The 25138-nt window shown below is 43.9% G+C and overlaps 1 protein-coding gene across 1 annotated transcript in view; it reads right to left on the reverse strand.

Moving 5' to 3' along the window:
• LOC144781974 (protein FAM98A-like) overlaps nucleotides 1-25138 on the reverse strand; it is a 97570-nt gene that overhangs the window by 44680 nt on the left and 27752 nt on the right. The window contains exons 2-4 of the mRNA XM_078661068.1: nucleotides 21519-21667; nucleotides 19125-19259; nucleotides 1523-1707 (exon numbers count right to left, since the gene is read on the reverse strand). Coding sequence (XP_078517194.1) covers nucleotides 1523-1707; nucleotides 19125-19259; nucleotides 21519-21667 — 469 coding nt within the window. The remainder of the gene's footprint in view (nucleotides 1-1522; nucleotides 1708-19124; nucleotides 19260-21518; nucleotides 21668-25138) is intronic.

The raw sequence follows: 25138 nt of genomic DNA on the forward strand, positions 1-25138 counted from the left end.
AGGAGTAGAATCCGTTTAATTAAACTAGTTACTGAGAGTTGAGTGTCTGCCATAAGATTTCTTACCATATCTAAATATTGGAGTACTCTGCTCCGGTGCACACGGGACGTCTGACTGCTTGAGAGGGACCGCCCCTCACGTCTACACATTGAGCATGGAGCTGGTGGTCACTAACAGGGAAAGACATTGAGAGTCTGCTCTACAGTGCGCCCTTCTACTTAAGCTAGAGCTCTCACGCTTTCTCCCTTCGCCCCAGTGACCCTCAGATGTACGGATCTTAGCGCTGGGATACTTACGGGTGACTACGCGCTTTATACAATCTAATCTAATCTAATCTAACATGCTAGTCTCACCGCTCAATAGGATGCTCCTCACACATTTTAGTGCCAAAAAACGACAGTCACTTAATACAGTCCACAAAGTGAAAAAAACAGTAACAAGGCACATCACATAGACAGAATTAAAAATATCTCTTGAATAAGCAGCAAAGATAGAGGCAGAGTTTGAATATAGGTTTATTATGGACAGAGGAACATGATTGGAGGACTGTTTGGTACTTTGTTGTTTACCTCTTCCCTATGTTATTTGGAAATGTATTTATGATTGTGTTAGAAAAGTGATCTTTGGAACAACTGCTGTTTAAAAAAGTGAAGGAAGAATATACATAATCCTTGCCTCCAGTCAAGGTATAGCATGTATCTCTAGCAATGAACAACAGTGAAGCGTGGCTGTTTATCCAGGCTCAAGCAGGAGTAAAATGTGACCGTTAAATGCATCTCCAGCGACAGAGAAAAGTGAAGAGTGGCGGTATCTCCAACCACGCACGAAATGGAAGTGGTACTGTTGACTGAATCTCCAGACATTCACGTCACTTAAGTGCGAATGTATCTCCAACCACACACAACAGTGAAGATTGGCTGAAGAATATTTCGCCCTTAATGAAGTGCAACTGTTGCTGGGTGGTTGATATTAACATTAAGAAGAAAATATTTCTCTCTAAATATAAATATATACGTAAGAGGACACAATCTTAGACAATATCTTACACCTTAGGCTACACTTCACCAGTTATATCGACGGTAGCTTATGGGACTCCAATAAAAATTATTGCTCAATGTCTTCTGTCACCGGATGTAACATGATCCACAGAATACCCATTTCAACATACTGACTACACCCCTTTAGTAAGTAACAAACAACCTCTATGAGGTCTGGGCAATATGAACATTATTCATAAAAATACATAAAAACATATTGGAGCTTATGAATCTTTGAATGTTTTATTAAAACATGAACTTAGTTGAACAAATAAGGGAAATTCTTGCTTTGGGCGCTGCGGGTAGGAGTGCTCCCTATTTATTTTCTAATGACTGGAGTTCCTTTTCAAGGACACAGTGTGTTTCTCGTAAGTAGTTCCTATTGGCACTACTTCGGAGCCCTTGCAAATATTCTAATTTCAATTTTAAGTTTATTACAAACTACTCACTCTCAATCTTTGCTTTATGGATTCTACTTTTCTTACCTTGGCTTCCACCTCACTGAGCTGTTGTAATTCAGGAGTGTCTGGGGCTGATGGCATGCCCAGAGCCTCTCGGATTAGCCGTAGCTCTTCATGGACAACATCATTTTTCTCCTCTGATTGTTTGGGCGGAGCATCCTGTCGACTGTACAGCAGCCTGGCAGCTTGCAGTTCTGAACAGAGAAAGGCTGAAGAGAGAATGCACTGTGAAACCCGTTATGCAATGGTTGGGAAGCTTGCATTACTGCATTAATTCACCTTATAGAGGGCTAAAGTGCAGCAAAGAAGACTTATTGACTTCATTCTCTTCCAGGGCACTCACAAAACATTGGGTCCATGCCCACTACTGATAAAGGTTGTGTGCCACAGAGACGCCCAGGCATTCACGCGGAGAGACGCTCATGACGTAGCTCATTCAGTGCCCCTGAATAAAATGCTTTTCAATGTTAAAATAATATTTTAAAGATCTCCCAAGGCATCATGCTCATGAGCTAGGATGAAGGAAACACTACCTAGCTGAAAGAGTCAAACATGACATAACTCAGGGTATGGATCAGCTGCAACGGGAACATGAAAAGGTATCAGAAATACTCACACCTGCACGTTTCACAGAAACATGGCAGTCAGTATATTTTCATGTAACACCGACAGACACTTTTTACAATGACTTGGTCTCGTTTAAGGAGTGCAGAAACCCACTACATACAGCACACATCCTCAAAGGACCTTAAAATGAAATCTTTAAATTGCTAAACAGCCCTCAACAGAATACAGCTGCCATTTAACATAAGAAACAGGTGAACTGTACATCAACAACATCACCTTCAGAGCCAAACCTCACCTGTGGTCCACAGTCTTCCCACAAATATGCCTGTGCCCCATAACGACACCGGTTGGGGCATTCAGACCCTATTCAAAGCCACCATAGTGTTTTGGGTGAATCAACACAAAGTGTACTTCATATTTTGGGAAATCCACACCCTGATTGCTCAAAGGTAATGTGCGATAGCTGCGCAGTCAATGCTGAGGAACATTAAATGAACTCAGCTATAGTCTTGGTTTCAATCATCACACTTGGCTCTACACAGGTCACCATGAACCGTGGACGGTGATGGGGACATACTTTTGAAGGTCGCTCATGACTTCCCCCAAAATTTATTACCACATTATCAAAATCTGGATGCTAAAATAAAAGCAATGCGTTGGAGAGAGGAGACTACCTTTTTCTGCTAAAACAGGGTACAATTAAATAATAACATCCAACCCATCATGAAAGCCACCTGACTGTTATGATTGACCGAGATTTGTCTAGTCAAACAATCAGCAAACTGCAATAGAGGTATCTAGCTAGAGTCCCTGTCATAAGCTCCAACTAATAAGTAGTACATCATAAAATTCAAATCCCCAACAGTCGGAAATGTCTCTAAATAACACGTTTGGGATTTATCCCGTGCAAGTTAATTTCCACAGGCTGATATAAATGCATTGAAGCCCACCTCCAAGTTTACAAATAAGAAAGAATAGTGTTTTTCTCAGTGCGAGTACTGCAACCGTTTAGACATTCAAAGGTGAACTCACAGTGATCAAGGCTTTAAACACAGACACTTTTATAAGAACACAACAAAGTTATTACAAACCAAACCTTAACATAATTTAGGAACAAATTAGGAACTAGTATCTAACCACCCTTTGAAGGCTTCCAAATCCATGTGTAAATTACTTGCACATATTAAGGAATAAAGTTTAAAATTAAAGAAGCTGTGCTGCGGTAGCTTTAAGGTTTAAAATGATTTTAAACACACCTTTCTTTATGTATAACTTGTACATTTAACATAAATATGCCATCCTGACCGTGCCAAAATTCCTTTACTGCTCCATTTAGTTTCTAGATTATTCGAGGTCTATATGTTTTTTTAATCAAAGAGGTTTCAGGGTTATAGGGCCTCAAGCTAACCTTCAAAATCGTGCATTTTGGACAGCCTTACATTGCTATTTATGCAGTTTTCAGTGGTACTTTTAATAAAATTTGAAACATATTTTAAACGCTAGGTTCAAGAACAACCTAAGTTAATAGAATGCCAACAAAACAACTACTTGATAATGGTTTTCAAGTGTCACAATTGCTGAATTAGTGTCAAATGCATCTCTGCACAAGAATTAAAGTATTTCTTCTGCAATATTTACATGTTTGTTTATCTGGATGAACCATCATAATAACGAAAAACTTAAAATGAATGTGAAGAGCATGTTTATAACAGAATGAAACAGCATTTTGAAGCTTAGCGCCCTTGTCTAAAATCCCATACAAAAGGTCCTTAAAGACATTTTTTACTAGCCTGGTGCACTTATCAAATCCAGAGACATTGGTACTCCAGCCCAAGAGGAACCAAGGTGAAACACAGTTTCAAACTGGGGTGCTCAAGTTCCACATTCCAGAAGGCAACTATTTATCCACAACCAGCACTTAAATGTAAGATTCCGAACACAGAAAGAATGGCAGGACCCTATCCTAGGTCAAGATGGCATATATACTTCAGAAACACCTCCCCAAAGCATCACTAGGGCTCTGTTCAGACATGCCCTATGTCTGTCATTGAACAACAACCTCTTTCCTATTATAGCACAGAGCACAGCGGACTTTAGTGCACGAATATCAAGGCAGCACACCAACGGTAGAAGATTGAAGATCTGAGTCAAGTCACTGAAGACGGTGTGATCCTTAATTCTGAAATAGCATCCAACTCTGTCCTGTTTAGATAGACATGAATTTGAAGAAAAAAAAGTGAAAGGGCACGCCACTGGCACTGGCCAATGCTGGAGTTGCTGAACGACAGGATCGCCGAGTACCAAGGCTAGACAGCATTTATTCCACCCATGCCTCTTTTTTTCCACCACCTAAAAAGTCATGTCTCTATCTCATGCTTGCAGATTGTTTTTCATCCCAGTTTTCTCCCTTTGTAACGTTTTTTTTTTCACTTTTGTGATTTCCTCTCTTGCTCCATGCCAAAGCCTGATGATGGGAAAAAAGACGCAAACCCAAAAATTAATGCTGGTGCCCACCACCTCCACAATTTAAGGACTGCATTCACTAACAACCCAATCACTGAGAATGTCAACAAAAGACTGTGATTTACATCCACATGTAAGGACAATTCTGCAGCTTATTCCACAATTTGAGGGTCTGGAACATTCCGACATAGATGTACGGTTGTTCAAGGTACTTCTGGGCTGTGCTACATTAAAATAGTAAATGTTTTCCAAAAAAGGATTGTCTAACGCCTTGCCTGGGCATGGATTTACATTACCCGTCACGCCTACTAAAGTTTAAAACCCTAACGTATTGAACCCAGTTCAACAGTGCAATCAAGAGCTAAACATGCCAGAACTGTCAGATATGAAGTGGAAGGATGGGATTATTTACAACAAGGGGTGGTGATGGACAGAGTCTCTGAATTAAGCAGAGTACTCTCACCCAGTCAAGAGATCAGGGCTAGATCCAACACCGTTTTTTAGCTCATTGCACCATCCCAGTTTCAGAACCTGGCTGTATGCAAATTAGTCTGTCCCTGGCCCAGTGCATCATGGGAACAGGGCAGACCAGACTACAACAGCCAATTCTTACACTGGGAAGGAAACAAGCTTCCGGGGACCGGTTTCTGCCATTTCAGGCGTCTTCGGCCCGGCTTGCTTGAATCCTGATGGTGCAATGAGCAAGGGACTCACATCTGAGTATACCCTTCCACGCTTAGGGTGGACAAAATTATTTACAACAAGGGGTGGTGATGGACAGAGTCTCTGAATTAAGCAGAGTACTCTCACCCAGTCAAGAGATCAGGGCTAGATCCAACACCGTTTTTTAGCTCATTGCACCATCCCAGTTTCAGAACCTGGCTGTATGCAAATTAGTCTGTCCCTGGCCCAGTGCATCATGGGAACAGGGCAGACCAGACTACAACAGCCAATTCTTACACTGGGAAGGAAACAAGCTTCCGGGGACCGGTTTCTGCCATTTCAGGCGTCTTCGGCCCGGCTTGCTTGAATCCTGATGGTGCAATGAGCAAGGGACTCACATCTGAGTATACCCTTCCACGCTTAGGGTGGACAAAATTATTTACAACAAGGGGTGGTGATGGACAGAGTCTCTGAATTAAGCAGAGTACTCTCACCCAGTCAAGAGATCAGGGCTAGATCCAACACCGTTTTTTAGCTCATTGCACCATCCCAGTTTCAGAACCTGGCTGTATGCAAATTAGTCTGTCCCTGGCCCAGTGCATCATGGGAACAGGGCAGACCAGACTACAACAGCCAATTCTTACACTGGGAAGGAAACAAGCTTCCGGGGACCGGTTTCTGCCATTTCAGGCGTCTTCGGCCCGGCTTGCTTGAATCCTGATGGTGCAATGAGCAAGGGACTCACATCTGAGTATACCCTTCCACGCTTAGGGTGGACAAAATTATTTACAACAAGGGGTGGTGATGGACAGAGTCTCTGAATTAAGCAGAGTACTCTCACCCAGTCAAGAGATCAGGGCTAGATCCAACACCGTTTTTTAGCTCATTGCACCATCCCAGTTTCAGAACCTGGCTGTATGCAAATTAGTCTGTCCCTGGCCCAGTGCATCATGGGAACAGGGCAGACCAGACTACAACAGCCAATTCTTACACTGGGAAGGAAACAAGCTTCCGGGGACCGGTTTCTGCCATTTCAGGCGTCTTCGGCCCGGCTTGCTTGAATCCTGATGGTGCAATGAGCAAGGGACTCACATCTGAGTATACCCTTCCACGCTTAGGGTGGACAAAATTATTTACAACAAGGGGTGGTGATGGACAGAGTCTCTGAATTAAGCAGAGTACTCTCACCCAGTCAAGAGATCAGGGCTAGATCCAACACCGTTTTTTAGCTCATTGCACCATCCCAGTTTCAGAACCTGGCTGTATGCAAATTAGTCTGTCCCTGGCCCAGTGCATCATGGGAACAGGGCAGACCAGACTACAACAGCCAATTCTTACACTGGGAAGGAAACAAGCTTCCGGGGACCGGTTTCTGCCATTTCAGGCGTCTTCGGCCCGGCTTGCTTGAATCCTGATGGTGCAATGAGCAAGGGACTCACATCTGAGTATACCCTTCCACGCTTAGGGTGGACAAAATTATTTACAACAAGGGGTGGTGATGGACAGAGTCTCTGAATTAAGCAGAGTACTCTCACCCAGTCAAGAGATCAGGGCTAGATCCAACACCGTTTTTTAGCTCATTGCACCATCCCAGTTTCAGAACCTGGCTGTATGCAAATTAGTCTGTCCCTGGCCCAGTGCATCATGGGAACAGGGCAGACCAGACTACAACAGCCAATTCTTACACTGGGAAGGAAACAAGCTTCCGGGGACCGGTTTCTGCCATTTCAGGCGTCTTCGGCCCGGCTTGCTTGAATCCTGATGGTGCAATGAGCAAGGGACTCACATCTGAGTATACCCTTCCACGCTTAGGGTGGACAAAATTATTTACAACAAGGGGTGGTGATGGACAGAGTCTCTGAATTAAGCAGAGTACTCTCACCCAGTCAAGAGATCAGGGCTAGATCCAACACCGTTTTTTAGCTCATTGCACCATCCCAGTTTCAGAACCTGGCTGTATGCAAATTAGTCTGTCCCTGGCCCAGTGCATCATGGGAACAGGGCAGACCAGACTACAACAACCAATTCTTACAGCCAGGTTCTGAGCTGGGATGGGGCAGTGAGATAAATAACGGTGATGGATCAAGCCCTGATCTTTGGACTGGGTAAGAGTGGTCTGCTTAATTCAGACACTCTGTTCATCACCACCCCCTTTTCTGAATCGTTTTTGGCCACTACAGGTGTGGCAGGGTATACTCAGACATGAGTCCCTTTCTCACTGCTCCATCAGGATTCAAGCAAGCCGGGCCGAAGAGGCTGAAATGCCAGAAACCGGTCCCCGGTAGCTTGTCTCCTTTCTGGTGAAGAATTGGCTTGGTAGTTTGGTCTGCCCTGTTCCCATGATGCACTGGGCCAGGGACAGACTAATTTGCATATAGCCAGGTTCTGAGCTGGGATGGGGCAGTGAGATAAATAACGGTGATGGATCAAGCCCTGATCTTTGGACTGGGTAAGAGTGGTCTGCTTAATTCAGACACTCTGTTCATCACCACCCCCTTTTCTGAATCGTTTTTGGCCACTACAGGTGTGGCAGGGTATACTCAGACATGAGTCCCTTTCTCACTGCTCCATCAGGATTCAAGCAAGCCGGGCCGAAGAGGCTGAAATGCCAGAAACCGGTCCCCGGTAGCTTGTCTCCTTTCTGGTGAAGAATTGGCTTGGTAGTTTGGTCTGCCCTGTTCCCATGATGCACTGGGCCAGGGACAGACTAATTTGCATATAGCCAGGTTCTGAGCTGGGATGGGGCAGTGAGATAAATAACGGTGATGGATCAAGCCCTGATCTTTGGACTGGGTAAGAGTGGTCTGCTTAATTCAGACACTCTGTTCATCACCACCCCCTTTTCTGAATCGTTTTTGGCCACTACAGGTGTGGCAGGGTATACTCAGACATGAGTCCCTTTCTCACTGCTCCATCAGGATTCAAGCAAGCCGGGCCGAAGAGGCTGAAATGCCAGAAACCGGTCCCCGGTAGCTTGTCTCCTTTCTGGTGAAGAATTGGCTTGGTAGTTTGGTCTGCCCTGTTCCCATGATGCACTGGGCCAGGGACAGACTAATTTGCATATAGCCAGGTTCTGAGCTGGGATGGGGCAGTGAGATAAATAACGGTGATGGATCAAGCCCTGATCTTTGGACTGGGTAAGAGTGGTCTGCTTAATTCAGACACTCTGTTCATCACCACCCCCTTTTCTGAATCGTTTTTGGCCACTACAGGTGTGGCAGGGTATACTCAGACATGAGTCCCTTTCTCACTGCTCCATCAGGATTCAAGCAAGCCGGGCCGAAGAGGCTGAAATGCCAGAAACCGGTCCCCGGTAGCTTGTCTCCTTTCTGGTGAAGAATTGGCTTGGTAGTTTGGTCTGCCCTGTTCCCATGATGCACTGGGCCAGGGACAGACTAATTTGCATATAGCCAGGTTCTGAGCTGGGATGGGGCAGTGAGATAAATAACGGTGATGGATCAAGCCCTGATCTTTGGACTGGGTAAGAGTGGTCTGCTTAATTCAGACACTCTGTTCATCACCACCCCCTTTTCTGAATCGTGGAAGGATGGGAAGCATCAGCTACACCCGATAGTAGCCATATTCACTTTCTTTAATTAACCAGTTGATTTCAGGAATTTAGAAGCCCAGCGATGTTAACCTACCTTAATCTGAATATTTCCTTTGAATTTGAAGGAATATGTGATCATATATGATTGATATTATTGTGTTGCTTTTAATGAGCGTTCAAGACCAGAAGGACCACATCGCCTGTTTTTGAGAAACGGTTCAATACACTCACTCGGAGGTTCCTGTTGCAAGTCCTGCACGAATTTATTTGAGCCTTATTTCATAAACTGAATGAAACTTCTCCATATTGCCAAAATCCAGGTTGTAAATGGGCAGTGAAATCTCAGAGAGATGGACAATGGAGCAGGACAGGCAAGAGGGTTGCCTGCTGTGGCCACAGCTGCTCACCCTACTAATGGAACTGCTGGCATATGTGTTCTGCTGTAGTTAAGACAGGGAGAAGCTGTATTCGTGAAACCCATCATGATGTGACTCTCTATGCCAACATTACAATGATCTACCTGATCTGCCTATGGGACGCAGTGGCCTCCATGCCTCACCTGAGGTTTGTATCATCTCCACGCATATTGGCATAAGTTCTGACTTGTCAGTAGGTTTTTGATGGGGCATGCCAGGAAGCAACGTATGAACCTGATCTCATGTGGCAGCCAAAAGAATTCTAGAATCTTGGCATAAGTATTAAACATGTAATTAGCTAGATCTGAATATTGGAAGAGTACTACAGGGTCTAGGTTGCTTAGTCGGCTTCTGGGTGACACTGTCATTGTCTATGAAAGGCACACTGCATTGGTCAAGATGGTGATGCTGCCTATGTGTCTGTATGTATTGCAGGGCTTTGTATTCCTTTTTCCGGGATGCACTTAAAGAACTGGATAATCCAATACCATTAATGCTGCCTGGATTCCAGTCAAGGGTGAAATATTTATGTATTTAAATTATTTGTACAGTGCAGACTTAACCGACGGGAATGAAGAGAGCTTTACAGAGAACACAATGGGCAAAGACTCTACCTAAAATATGTTTGTAACAGGAAAATGGTCTGGAAAGGAAGTATCAAGCAGAGAGGTAAAAAAGTCTGAACTTCACTCCGATAACTGTGCCTATGACTGCGTTCATAAAACCTGGGACTAGAGCAGGGAAGGAGGTAGATGTTGATCAGTAATCGGGCCGCAGGGGTGTTAAATTCTGAGGAAGTGAGTTTTGAGACCCTTATGAAATGCAAGAAGGTTAGAACCTAGCCTGGTAGTCTGGGATGGAGTTTTAAAGTCTTGGAGCTAGGTAAGTTTCAAGAATTGAATGTTTTTTGCCTTTTGGTACTGTTGCCTTAATCATACTGCGTGCATAGGTATGGTTGGGAATCGCTAAAATCACAGGGATGGTGGGCCACTGGGGTCAGCAGACCACCATGTCTGTGATTGCTTTTAAAAAAGCAATATATATTTGTTGATATGTAGTCCGTTTCATTAAGAAAAACGGGATGAGTTTAAGAATGAAAAGTTTTCTTAAACTTTTTGTGTAATTTTCTTTTTTTAAGAGTAGGCAGTGGTCCCTGGGATCACTGCCGTCATTTAAAAATGTTTTACAAACATTCACAAAGGGGCCCATTTGCGACAGAAAACGCCTTTGTGCATTTGGCCCTTATTGAGTTGTACACATTTGTTTCCTGGTTACTGTACAACACCACGAATGTTACATTTATTTTCCTCCTCCCCATCCCTAGTCTCACAGGCCTGGTGTATATAAATGTTAAACCAATCTGGTCATGGCCATGCCATGCAACTGCTTGTAAATACATTTTTGCAAGTATATCTCGGTCCCATCTGCATGACAAATTGAGGAGAGATATATGTAAGTAGATGAGATTTGACCTACCCACTTATGTATACTGCAGCATCAGCTTCCAAGCTGTGCTGCTTTTTTAAAATCTTACTTCCTTTGTTTGCAGACTTAGAGAGGGAGTGGAAGCGAGTATCTGCTGTAAATGCGTCTAAAGGATACCTGCTCTTTAAAAAAAAAAAATTGTCTTCAATCAATGCTCCTTCTTTGTCTTGAGGTCGTGAGGAAAAATACAGATGTATTACACTGGCGCACATGCATTAAAAACCCACAAGTTGTCTTTTACTTCACAGTTGGATGCAAGTTCACCAAAACAAAAAAGCACTGAATGGGAAAGGCAACCATAACATTTATAGTATTAGTTGGACATGTTTGACAGAGTTTGATCAAAGGGAAAAGGGTGATTGGTGGTGGTGGTGGTGGGGGGGAGGGGGCTTTCAAACTAAGAATGGATTAGGTGGAGTGCCCAAAATGTGCTTTATGATTCAGATCCGATTCATAAAACTTATATTTGAGTGACTCAAGAGCACACAAAAGCTATTGTCTGAAACATGTAAAATGTCCTTCTGCCTGAAAGAAAAAACCTGTATGGGATTCCATACATTTGCTGGAAATAGTTCTGCCCTGGACCAGTACTTAAGAGGATGCCAATGCATTAAATGAATTACATTAAGTCTGTGCAAGACTGACAGTTATCTTATCCTTAACGCTCAATAAATTGAACTGGGGGCGTGGCTTGGACGGCAGTGGAGATGGCCGCCTGAAGCCGTCGCTCGTCGCACAGTATAGCGACTTTACTATTCCCAGGAGCCTTATTACATCGGTTTTGCAGCTCCGCGATACCGCTATACTGTCTAGCGCACCCAGGAGTGAATTGGTGCTCTGGCAATGCGGTGAAACGAGACGGACAGCAGCCGACTCTTACAACGAGGCAGCCCTAGAAATGGCGCCGCCATGCACGGGAGCTTAGCCCGGACCGCCTGCCTGCCTGCCGGCCCCAATCTAAGCCACGGACAGACCTATAAAGGTGAGCGCGGCCCGCACATAACGCGCACATGATCCGCTGACAAAGACTTACCCCAAATAGGTCTCACACACGGAGTGAAGAACTGCCCGGCCTGACCTTATAATGGCGGCCACACGGCTGGGGACTCCGCTTCTGCTCCAACCCTGTATTTGAGCTGACCCTTGTGCCTCTTCTGTCTGCCCAGTGCCTGATGCCCCATCGCTGCTGATTTCAATGCTGCATTGTCCCTCGAGCGTGATACTGCTCCTCACTGCCTGATTCCAAAATGGCGGCTACAGCGCATAAAGAAGGCACGAAGAGCACAAAGAATACTGATGTCGGCCTAAGCCGAGGATCGTTGTCTACGCCCAGTGCCCCTAAAACGAAGTGTTGACATTTATTAATTTAAATCCTGGAGGGGCTACAACTCTCACCAAAAGTGCTGTTTAGTGCCTAATCTGCCTTCTCTGCAGACAGGTTTTCTTTTTTTTCCCAGCCATTGATTACTGCTTTCCCCACTTTATCACTGCCTACCTAATCTGCCAGAGCCTACTAGTGTCTGTAGCTCACTGTGGCCTGCTTCCTGTGCCCATAACCTGACTGCCAAGTTCTGTTCTGCCCTGTGTCCAGGCATCACTTTTCTAAACACAGGATTTCAGTCCAACAACAGGTCTCTTTGTAGATTCTCTGCCTGAGGAAGCTGTGCTTTACATCTTTTCCACGCCAGCAAAGTGGGGATCACACACCGGCACACGAGTGAATTTTGCAGCCGATCCTATTAAATCAACGTCGGTCAGCTTCGTCAGTGACGTGGATATCCTCCCGAGCTACATATCCACAGTATTGCTCCTTTCCTCGCCTTGCTCCAAAGTTCACTAAATCGGAATTCATAACACGGAGGTTACAACTCACTACACGGAAGTCATTAATTTTCAGTGTCCTTGGTGTCGCCTTGCCCCTGTCTCTTCCTGACCTCCCCTGGTTCAGGCGATCCTGCAAGATGGCGGAGAGGGACATTAAGAACAATAAGAAAGTAAGACCGGACCCTACCCTGTCTGATTCACCTATGAAAGCTAAAGCTGACATCACGAGCACATTAGACATGATCCTTAAGAAATTGGCGGAGGTCCATGACTTAGCCAAATCCACAAAAGGCAAAACCGACTCTATGCAGTTAGAACTCACAGCAATCAGAGCGGATATGAACTCTATGAATCAATGCATTAAGGAAGCGGAACAAAGGATAAGAGACGTGGAAGATAAATCATTGCAGTCATGCAAAGCCATACAACACCTACAAAATACCACAATAGATCTGAAACGACAGACCGCGGAGTTGGAAGATCGTAATAGGAGGGGTAATATTAGAATTTTGGGCGTGCCAGAAGATTCAGAAAAAGACGCTGAATCTTGCGTGGGATTTCTGGAAGCCTGTATCCCATCAATCACCGGAATTAACTTCCTTCACGGTCTGGACCTGGATAGAGCTCACATTCCCATCCCATGGGAAAAAAGGCCCCCACCCTCTGATCTGCAGACCTCTTCGCTTTCAGCATGCTGAGGCCATCCTGCAATTTGCAAGGAAGAACCATCACATCACTTGGGAAGGCCACCGCATAATCTTCACGCAGGACTTCTCCAAAGAGACGGTCGAGACACGAAAAGGCTTCTTGGCCTTGAGAGATAGACTAAAGTCAAAAGATATTCAATTCTCATTTGCAGGCCCAGCGAAGTTTAACATCACGGACCATGGTAAGCCTCGCTTCTTCTCAAACCCCCATGACCTCTCATGCTACTTGGAAGACTCACCTCCACAATTCATGGACCCCTCAAGCGGTGCCTCCAACAAACGGAAAACGGAAGCACATGAATCTGCTCACCGTTGACGTTATTTATCATGGTCTGGTGAGATATCATCGCTGTTCAAGACAGTTCAATCGGGCGATTGGTCATGTATTGTAATCGCTGTCAATGGTTTGTTTAAATCCTGTTTATAAAGTCTCCACTGGTCCGCATAGTAAGATTCCAGTAGGGGGCTCATACCCCTTGGGGTGCTCTCCTTGTGCTTTTGTGTACTCATGTTCAACTCCTGCACGTTATACACTGTCATGACCTCTAGCAGGTTTTATCTTGGTTGTTTAAATTGGGGTCTGCCGGTTCAGTTGGTTTTCTCTACACCAACACTGTTCTTGCTGACAGCACCATTCGCACCTCCAGATTTTCATATTGTTTCATCATCTGTACACACTGTTCTACTACATCGCTCTTTTACAGTCCTACCGGAGCTATAAGTTACCGGTACCAGGGGGAGAAGGGGGCTAGGGATATTGGGGCTAGGGATATTGGGGGGAGGGTGGGGGGTGGGTTTGAGGAGCAAGGGGTTTCTGTAAATTTGGTTGTTTCAGTATGGTTTTGTTTTATTCCTTTGTTTTGTACAGCACAGACATCAAAAGTAGTATCACAATTGTTTCATGTGTTTAGCCCACCAGTACACACGCTCGTTGCTTTCAGAAGTCTTCTGGAACTCACAGGTCCCGATTTTGCCTGGTCACTCCCCCGCCTGTTAATACATGTGCCCATTGGTTCGCATAACCCCAGTCGTAATGTGCTAGCCACTTCCCTTGCGATAAACGCAGTCTAGATGACTCACAACAAATCACTGGTAGAAAATCTAAACATTGTTTCTTTAAACGTCAAGGGTCTTAACCACCCAGTTAAACGTAAAAAAAATCCTTGACATTTAGCTAAATCCAAGGGCGACGTCATCCTTCTTTATCAAAAGATGATGCAGCGTTCATTAACCAACATTGGATTTCGCACACCCTCTGCTCATCCGCGATTCACAAAAAGAGAGGAGTGATTACCCTTATCGCAAAAAAATCACACATCTCTATTTCCTCACACACTCATGACGATGATGGCAGACTGCTTGTGACGCACCTCATGAGAGGCGACGACCCCATTCATGTAGTAAACATCTATGGTCCTAACTCGGATGTCCCGGAGTTCTGGGAATCTGTCTCATATACTTTGGAGAACATCCCCCAAGAGGAACTTTTAATAGTCGGTGGTGACTTTAACCTTCCCCTAGATCCCCTCCTAGACCGCCAATCCAAATGCTCATACCACGCGTCTCGCTCCCATGATATTCTGACCCGTCTGTGTTCCAAATACAATCTACACGACTCATGGCGCCTACAGCATTCAGACGGCCGAGACTACACATTCTATTCGGCCCCTCACAACTCCTACTCAAGAATCGACTACAATTTAATTTCCAGCCCTTTCACTCACCTCATAGAGGAAACTGACATTGCCCCCAAACTAATCTCGGATCACTCTTGTATCCATGCCAAGCTTATAGGCTCACACTCGATCCTCCCCCCGAAGCGTTGGCGTTACAATGACGACATCCTGCCCATCCCTGAAAATAAGACTAGAATAGAGACCGCCATTCGGGAATTTTTTACCTTGAACATTTTTCCAGACTCAGACATCTCGGTCGTCTGGGATGCTTTTAAGGCCACGATTAGGGGTGTTATCATTGGAATCCGAGCCCAAATGAACAAAAAAACGAATCATGCTCTGGAAATCCTTGTGAAGGATATTAAAGCTCTAGAGATCTCTCACGCAGCTGAACTTGATAATAACTCCATCTTAGACCGCCTCACTAAGTCAAAGTATGAATATAATGCAATTCTAAGCCAAAGAGCAGGAGTATGGATAAACAAATTCAAGGCACTGAAACTATGCTTGCACCAAATACTTGAATTCGTTAGACCTCCCTAGACTCTCCGAGGCGGATCGCCCCAAGTTGGAATCCCCATTCACAGTACAGGAAATCTCCACTTCCATCAAATCCCTTAAAAACAATAAAGCCCCTGGCCCTGATGGCTTCTCAGACAATTTTTATAAAGAATTTGTGGGATCTATTAGCCCGGTCCTCTTGACCCTCTTCCAATCCTTTATGTCCAAGGGTGCTGTCACTGATTCTATGAGCGAGGCCACCATAATTGTTATTCCAAAAGAAGGGAAAGACCCCCTATTGACAAAAAATTATCGACCAATCTCCCTTATAAATTCAGATTGTAAAATCTATGCTAAAATCCTAGCCACCAGACTGAATTCATTTCTCCCCAAGCTAATTGGTAACTCGCAAGTGGAGTTCCTCAAACACCGGCTATCCAATGATAACACCAGATTACTCTGGCATGTCTTAGAGAAAGCCAAAATAACTGCCACTCCTTCCGTTGCCATCACCCTCGACGCTGAAAAAGCGTTTGATAGGGTGTCGTGGCTATTCTTTCAACACTGTATGCAATCCTTTAACTTGGGGAAGCCCTTTATAGATATGGTCATGGCTCTATATTCCTCCCCATCAGCCCGTATTGCCATAAACGGCTCCCTTTCCGCACCTTTCCGTCTGGAACCAGGTACTAGGCAGGGTTGTCCCCTCTCTCCAGCCCTCTTCCTTCTTGCCCTTGAACCCCTCTTAGTTGCCATTAAGAGTAACGAAAACATCAAAGGGGTGGAATTCGGTAATTTGCGAGTGAAATTGGCGGGATACGCAGATGACATCCTTGTGGTCACTGAACAGCCAGAATCCTCCATTGAGGGCCTCATGTCCACCATAGAAACATATTCCTCACATTCCGGTTACAAACTGAACCGGGATAAATCTGAGGTTAAAGCGTTAAACATTCTCAGTACAAAGGACATGTTGGGTAACTCGGGCCTATACTGGCAACCGGGCTTCATTAAATAGCTTGGGGTTGAGTTTAGGAGCACGCTTGCTGAAACCCCTCAACGTAACGAAAAAATAACCTTGGATAAAATTAAAACGCTATTAGACGGGTGGAAACCCCCCCTTTATTACCTGGTGGGGAAGGATTGAAACCGCCAAAATGATGATTTCCCCTTTAGTCAACTATTTGATCACCATGCTGCCTCTTACGTTATCCCCGGAATTTCATCATAAATTAGACGTCACAATCACAAATTTTATATGGAGAGGGAAGAAATCTAGAATTAGTTTGAAGAAACTTCGCCTAGACAAATCTGCAGGTGGAGTCAACCTAGCAGACTTCAAAAGATACCAAACTGCATTTCTTGCCAAACAGGGCTCTTACTGGCTATCTCCACCAGAGGGCTATTTCCCTGTGTGGCTTGAGATAGAGAAGGCCCTCCTTGAGAATGTAGCACCAGCGTCTGCCCTGTTCACTAAACTGAACTCAATCATCTGCTCAAGACCTATTTTTAGAAATACAAGAATAGCCCTTCTCAAAGTGGATAAAATGCTTGAGGCCTCCATCAGGCGCTCAAGATGGGAATCAATATGGAATAACCCCACGGTGCTCTACAAAGGCAAGCCACTATACAATTGCCTAAGGGTGGAAAAAGGCATTTATTTTCCTCACCAACTCTACGAAGGTGCAGACCCTCTATCGTTCAAGGACCTTCAATCCAAATTTAATCTTAGCTCCCTTGAGTTCTATAACTTTTTGGACATAAAAAGAGCAATCACCAAAGCAAATCTCTCCTCTAATCCTCCCTCCCTTCCGTCTTATTTCACCAGATTAAACAGGCTTGGACACCAAGTGTCATGGATTTATAAACTCCTACGACCACGGCATTCCAATCTCACTACTCCTATCAAACAGTTCTGGACATCATGCTTTCCCTATCTCAGATACAGACTGGGCCAAAACCTGGGATTCCTGCATGCGTCACAAAATCAGCCCCACATTATCCCAAACTAAATACTGGCTTCTCCATAAAGCCTTTTGGACGCCGGCGTGTCTTTTTGCCCACAATATCAGGCCTGACGCTTTCTGCTGGAACTGCAACTGTGCGGAGGGCGACCTGGAACATCTTATCCTTCAATGTGAATGTGTAGCCCCATTCTGGGATAAAATCTTTGAGTTTACTGATAAAGTCTTTGCTTTCTCCCCACCTAGGGAATTATCTTACCTAGTCTTTGGGTTTCTCAAAAGTGAATCCCTCAATGACGATGATAAGGCCCTGCTTGATCTTCTACTCACCGCTGCAATCAAAAAAAGTGATCCTTAATAATTGAAAGGACACACGGAAAGCAAACTATGCTGGCTGGTTAAACTGGGTACTTAGTCTCCGCAGAGCAGAAAATACGGCCCTTCTGCAATCTCTTTGGCGCCCCCCGCACAGACGTTTATGGACCACTCTTGACAATTACTTTAGTGCACACAAGCCTCCCTCAGCCAATCCCTCGTTACCTCGACCATCTAGCCGACGTCTTGGCCTCACATGCCTCATTACCCCCGTGACGGACTCACCTTCCTGCAGGAATGTACATATTGCTGTTCACTTCCCTTCGAGACGACAAATTGTGGACTAATCAAGTGTTACTATGGCTGACTCTGCTAATTTATGTGCTGTACCATGTAACTGTTGCTTCATTTATCTTATTGTTTTATGCTGTAATATTTATTGTTATGTTTGCTGATGGGTACTTCTTATCATTCATTCTGGCTCTTATTCGATTTAACTTCTCAATTGTATGCCTTGGAACCTTTTGCTCACCACTGTATGTACCACACTCCTCTGTTTGCCATCAGACATCTTATTATGTTGCTATGTTTTTCTTTTTATGTCTGAAACTACCAATAAAATTCTTTTGAACTAAAAATAAATAAATTGTACTGCTATTAATCAGTTTCTGATATATCTTGTCCAAATCAGTATGTGACTGTGACATGTAATAAAAAGAGAAAGGCCAAATTAGATTTCTCAGAAAGTGAAGACAATGGGATTTGGTTTTACTCTCAGCCCAGCAAATATGTAAATCAACTGAGCAAAAACTACAACTTTTACATAAAGGCACTGGTGAAGTTACATAACTTTCTCACTACAGTTATTTTGGGTTCGGGCTTATAATACAGCAACTCTCTCTTCAATTCAGTCAACAAAATGAGAGATACATGACTCTAAAGAATCCGAAACTAGTTAACAACGGCGGCAACGTGGATAATGCATTACATCTATATCAGTCGCATACGATGAAGCCTCCATTGATTGCCTAATGGCACCCATATAGACTTCAAAGTCTTGTCATTGGGATACAAAGCCGCTCTTCACAACTGCAGAGAACATTGCAGGTAGATATTTAATTGATTTTATCCTCAGACAGTGCTGAGGTGTAATATGAAGAGGCTCTGCCCTGAGATGAGAGAGTCTCAAAATGTTCCTTTAGACAACAACAACAAAAAAGGATTGAAAACCTTACTGTTTGGTTCCATATATAGAGAGCAATATTTGACTAAGGAACGTGTTAGGGCCTGGAAACCACTTTAGTTTAGGTGGATTTGAAACTGGGTGTGACAGAAAGCTCACATGGAGATTCAAAAGATCAGTACATGATAAAACTCATAATAATTTTCTAGGAAAGTACCATGTGCCCTTGCAATTATTTTTGTTGTTTAATAGTTTCCTATCCCCCCTCGCCACACCGGTTTTGTTACAGTAAAGAAGTTAAATTTCACCTACTCAGCAGTATGTGGCAGTTCTCCATAGTGGTGAGCCTGGAAGTAACACTCCCTGTGGTCAGCGTGGGGTACGGGCAGCACAACTCACTGAGTACACCACTCATTTCCAATTGGAAGGTATCCGCATCCTCTGGACCTGTTGGGAGAACGCAGATTACTTTCAAGACTGTGCAAGAAACGTTCAAAACTTGAAGGCACTCTCACACTCTACAATATATAATCCATACAATACTTCAACTGAATGGGATAGTGTGAGAAATGTATTCAATCTGTACAAAGTATAAGTGAACAAGATTGGTCCGTGATGACAGCCCTCCACTAGGTAAGCTGTAAATTCCAAAAGTTACAATGGTGCTCACTTTTATTAGTAGTTGGGCAAAGCTCATGGTTTCTTTACAGAAGATAGCAAGGATTCACAATTCGATAACGTTTAAACCAGAATGATGCAAACTCAGGAGAGTATGTATTGAATAATAAATACATATTTAAAAAGTGGGAGTACTTGTGGAAATGGATCAAGGATAACAGGCTTAAATATACAGGAAAGTATGAGAGAATATGAAAATAATATTAGGATGCAGGTAAACAGCAAAAAAGCAATAGTTGTAAAGAGCGACTGAAAATCTGAAATGCATACAATCATGGAAAATCTGATTTTGGTGAGTTATGAGGAACAAAACTCAACGGAGGATTCCTACAAAAACCATCTAAATCCTAAAGTGTTTTAAACGTTTGCAATCTGATAGAGGTCCCATCTTGGAAATCGGCTTCTGTTAGTTACATAGAGAAGAGAAGCCTACACTAGTCACACAGAGGCATGCAAGACTCACAACTGGTTCACTTTTTAAAAAGTACATCTCCGCATTTTTGACTTGGCTTGCACTGAAGAGAACAGCCTGACTCATTGAGACCTAAACTATACAAATGGTTCCTTGCATTAACTTACTTAGCTAATAAATAGAAACAAGGAACATTCTCAGATAGTAGTAGAAACTGTTGCAGCCTGTTAAAATCAGTCAAACTTGTCAAGCTCTCTTAACTAGTGGCTCTGATTTAATCATGCAGTCTGGCTCATATTTCCATGCCTCGCACGCTGACTGTCCATTAGTGCCCTACTGCAAAGCTAACCTCAAGTCAGATTCATGAAGGTCCGCAAGCAGATGATTTGAGTCACTGGGCCATGACATATATGCAGAGTGGGAATTATTGATACAGCTCTAGCCTGGTCAACTAGTTCAGCTGTACTCCTCTTGGTCCTCTTTATACTACCTCTTTTCGGAGGCATTGAATGCACTCTACCCTCAGATTTTGTAGTTGGAAAAGACAGCATGATCAGTTTGCCCAAGTCCATCATATTTGAATGGACTTGGGATAAACAGTACTAGATCTCAGATACTAGTAATATGTGTACATAAATTATTTTATTTATAAAGAGCAAAGCTGGTTGTGAGGTAATGGACATCAAATAGGGAGTTTACATATTTCTATTACACATTTCACATATTTACAATTCTATTTCACATACTTTACAATTTTAGGCACTTTGAAAATACGTGTTCTGCTCAGAATTACATTATTTTAGTCAAAAGCCAAATCTAAAATCAGTACCCAGGTCTCCATGTATCTAAATCGGCAGCTCAGCTTCCAGATCACATCCATACTAATCCTAGGCTGCAGTCTTTATTTTCTGGAAAGCCAAAAGGTTCTCAAGTGAAGCAAGATCTGACAGAGAATGGACCTGGTGCAGAAAGAAAGTGTGCAAGCTATTTATAATTTCAGATGAGGAATGCGGGATTTCCCAAATACCAAAACTAGAGGAATTCTCAAATATATCCCTGCCATCACAAGGCTCCCATCTGTTCTGGATGTAATAGGAACAAACAAATTCAGCCTACTTGCACATTGTACCGTCAATATGAACAGCGGGGAAATCCCAAGAGAACACCACAAATAAACAAATTGTTTGACACCCTTTGTAACTTAGTATAAACAATTGATTGTGAACTCTGACCTGTCTACCCTAGCTATGCAGATCACGATTATTTAGATTTTTTTTTAAAACAAGTGATACTAGTAGGGTGATGAAATTCTCTAATGTAGCAAAAATCAAATTTACACAAAAGCAAGATGGTCCACAATGAAAATAATAATCTCACGAATAGCCCTCATAAAGAAAAAATGACCAAGCATTATCCCTTGCAGAAGAAAGGCAATTAATTTACCATTCAGAGGACATTAGCTGGACACCACGCCTAGAAGGAAAAATTTATTTTATTAAAATATGGGGTCACTTATATTGTTTATGGGGTAGTATTGTGTGATGTTTAGGAGGCGAGTAGATGGCAGGCTATTTATAAAAATTCAGAAAAACAAATGCATTTTGTTCCATGCTCACCACTAGTTGGACTGACATCTTCCTCCAGCAGACAAACCGCTTTCATCTCCGATATTAGCCATACACACAAACTGGCAAAGTTCTGGCATGTGGCTCCGAGCGTAACTGCTCCATGAAGGTCAGCCTCCTCCAAAAGTGGTCCTTTGTATCTTTAGGGAAACATGGAAGTAAGAAAAACATATGGTAAACACTGGATGAACATGTGCGAGGGCCATGGCAGTTGGGATTGTCTCACTGAAGGAATGTGTATGTAGAATGAGGATTAAAAGATAGAATTGTAGCAGGGGCAGCTAAGCCTTAACTTCTGATGGTGGTAAAAAAGTGATGGGTTCCAAGCACAAATAATTTTGTTTGTGGTGGGTTCTGTAAAAAGATTATCAATATTAGGATTATCAATCTTTTCCCACCAGCCCATGTAATGAACTTGTAATCCAGTCCTTCTTCCTTTAGATTCCTGTGATATCCATACAGCAAAAAAGGAGGAAGAGGAGCACATTTTGTGCAAAGTAAATGATTTCAACAATTATATGCCTGAGAATATTTGCAGCCTTGTCTAATCCACACCCTCGTTGGCTTCCATTGCACAGTATTTAATCACTGTTCAACAAGAGATGCGAGTAACTGCATGCTCATTCTTTTTAATGGGTGCTCGTTGGAATATAGTATCACAGTGGTCTACCCCCACTCACCTTCTTCCTTTCACATTACCCACAGATGCAGCAAAGTCAGTTTTCTTCAGCCCACTCACAAGATTCCCTTTCATTGCAGATTCTTCAGAATAGACTTGGTTGGTGGATAGACAGCTTTCAAAGCCGGCCCATGGGACTTGCATAGGTTCAGCAGTTAAGAAACAAAAGAAGATGAGACCAAGTAGTCTTCTTTTTTCCCAGGCTCTGCATTGGAGTTACTGGTTCTCTTCAGACGTGCCATCTCATTAGAAGCTCAAACATGAACCTCCTACAATGTCTTGGAGCTTTCCACAGTTTGCACACAACCCATCATCAGGTCTAGCTTTAAGGTGCCCACAGAGCCTAGCACTGGGGCATGACCTATAGGAACTATTAGACCATATTAGAAGTGGGACTGAGATGCCTCAAAGACTTACTAGTGACATGCGCAAGAAAGTACTGACATGCACTAACGTCGGAGTGATGGTCCATGGTGGACACCCTAGATGCAGAAAGAATCGTATTCCACCAGGGTATCAGGTAATGCTACACTGCATCATTACCAAAATGGTACATACCCCTCCAGCTACATCGATCGTCCATTCCAACAAGTCAGAGGAACAGTCTCAAGTCTGTGGTGCCAGACAAGCTATATTCTCTAATTTGAATAAATGGATCAGCAACAACTCTAAGGCGTTAACGTCTGACAGAACTGATAAGCAGCAGAAAAGAAAAGCATGACATGATTTGGTATCTACATTAATTGTGGGATACGCAGCATCTGTTTCCGACTCTTTAAAGTATCAGGCTACCTCTATATCAGAACGTGGCCCTTTCCTTTTCAGTGAACATGACAGAGAAGGTTGGTTCAACCCTTTTAGAGCTCCATTTTGCCTCATGTTCCGAGCAAAATGTTTCCTAACAACATGTTTTGGGAGACATACAGTTAAGTTTATAAGCTGGGATATGCAGTGCAGGCCACAAATGATTCAGTGTTTATGCTTCATATCACTTTATCTGGAGAGACATCCTTGACTCGATTGCTCTTAGTCTAATATCAGCTTCTCTCTAGACGGGAACCAATTTAGATTCCCTAGCCTCTCTCTTCACCTACTGGCATCAGTACAGTGTTTTCATATACATACTTCATGGAACCAACAGAGTCCAAGGATCTCCTTTTCATGTGCATCTTTTATGATGTCTCCAGCTCCGGTTTTATCTTTACTTAAGACAACACTTAACAAGCATTTGCAATGCAATAGGTCTCGCAGTTGTTAGAGTTAGAGCCATTGGCATTGTAAATGGCAATGCCTTTTATTTATGTGTTGGTTTTTAAAACGTAAATAAAAGGCATTGTCAATTACAATGCCAATAGTTTAAACTCTCGCAAATGTGAGACCTATTGTATTGCAAATGCTTGTTTTCTCATCCTGACACTCACTACGGCTCTTTGGCTCTGTCTGCAACTTCTCCAGATCAGATATGTTGTAGGGCTCACGGTGTCAAAGGTGAGAGTATGGTCTTATAACTAGGAAGCTGGGTACTTTGTATAAGAATGTAAGTTAGGCCCGCGCTTCCTTGACCTTCTGGTATAGGTTGGACAAGAAACAGCTGACACAGATGGTAATAGTTTGATTTAGCCAGACACTTGATTACATAATTATTACACGAAGCCGAGTGGTCCTTATCCTCGCACAGGATGCGTGTTCTCTACAAGCCACAGCCGCTTATGAGGTCTGTGTTGGCAAGATTGCTGTTCAAGGACTGTTGGTGTCATGAACCATGCCTGCAACCCCGACTCACCTTTGACCCGAGACACTCCTTTTCATGCAGAAACGCAGGGGTTGTGTTTGTGTTTTTCGCCGCTTATGAGGTCTGTGTTGGCAAGACTGCTGTTCAAGGACTGTTGGTGTCATGAACCATGCCTGCAACCCCGACTCACCTTTGACCTGAGACACTCCTCTTCATGCAATAACGCTGGGGTTGTGTTTGTGTTTTTCGACTTCTCTTTTGCGAACAATACGCTAGATGTACTACTATGTGTTATCGGCGAACAGAAACTTATTTTCCACAAAAGAAAGCTCACGAAATCAATATTTAAGGTTGGTACCAGCGACTGGTCACAATCATGGGGATAGTGAACTACAAGAGTCCCCAGATAACTGTGGCCGTTTTTAAATAAAAACAAGGTTTGTGTGGCAGAAAATGCCGCTGGAATCCCGCCGCGCACGCACCGGAAGTCAGGCAATGTCGCCTGTGACGGGGGCGGGGCCGCGTCCGGACCGGAAGAGGAAGCAGGCGGAGTAAATGCGTATCGCGGCCCGGGGCTCCTGTGAGCGGTGGAGAGCCCCGGGGTCGCCAGCAGGAGGTTGCTCAAGTGTTGGGGGGCTCCCTTGACCAAGAGGGAGCCCCGGGAAACGAGCTGGCAAGAGCCGCAGCGTGAACTATGCGGAGGGGGCACGAGGCACATGCCCGGTGCCTGCCCCTGCCGCGTGCGGAGGGCGGATTCCCCCGAGATTGGCCCGGTAAATTAAAAAGGGCTGGGGGGGGGTCTTGGTGCACTTGTGTGTGTGTATGTGTGCGGGGGGGGCGGTGCACTCATGTGTGTGTGCGCGCGTGTATGTATGTGTGCGGGGGTGTGTGTCTGTATGTGCGTGCGTGCATGGGCGCTCGTGTGTGTGTCTGTGTGTATGCGCATGCGTGTGTGGTGTTTGCCACTGTTTGCAATCAGTTGCCACACTGACTACTGCTTGTGCCTTTGCTGTCCACTAGTCCTTGCCTACCATCTGTTCTTTGTATGTACCTTCTGTCCCTCTGCTGTCTACTAGTCCTTGCCTATCATCTGTTCTTTGTATGTACGTTTGTTCCCTGCTTATGCTTCAATAGTATGCTTTTGCCACTGCTTTCTACTTCTGCCGCTATTCAATGCATAACTTGTGACGCTATTCAATG

Source organism: Lissotriton helveticus, chromosome 9 (assembly GCF_964261635.1).
Source record: "Lissotriton helveticus chromosome 9, aLisHel1.1, whole genome shotgun sequence".
NCBI lineage: Eukaryota > Metazoa > Chordata > Amphibia > Caudata > Salamandridae > Lissotriton > Lissotriton helveticus.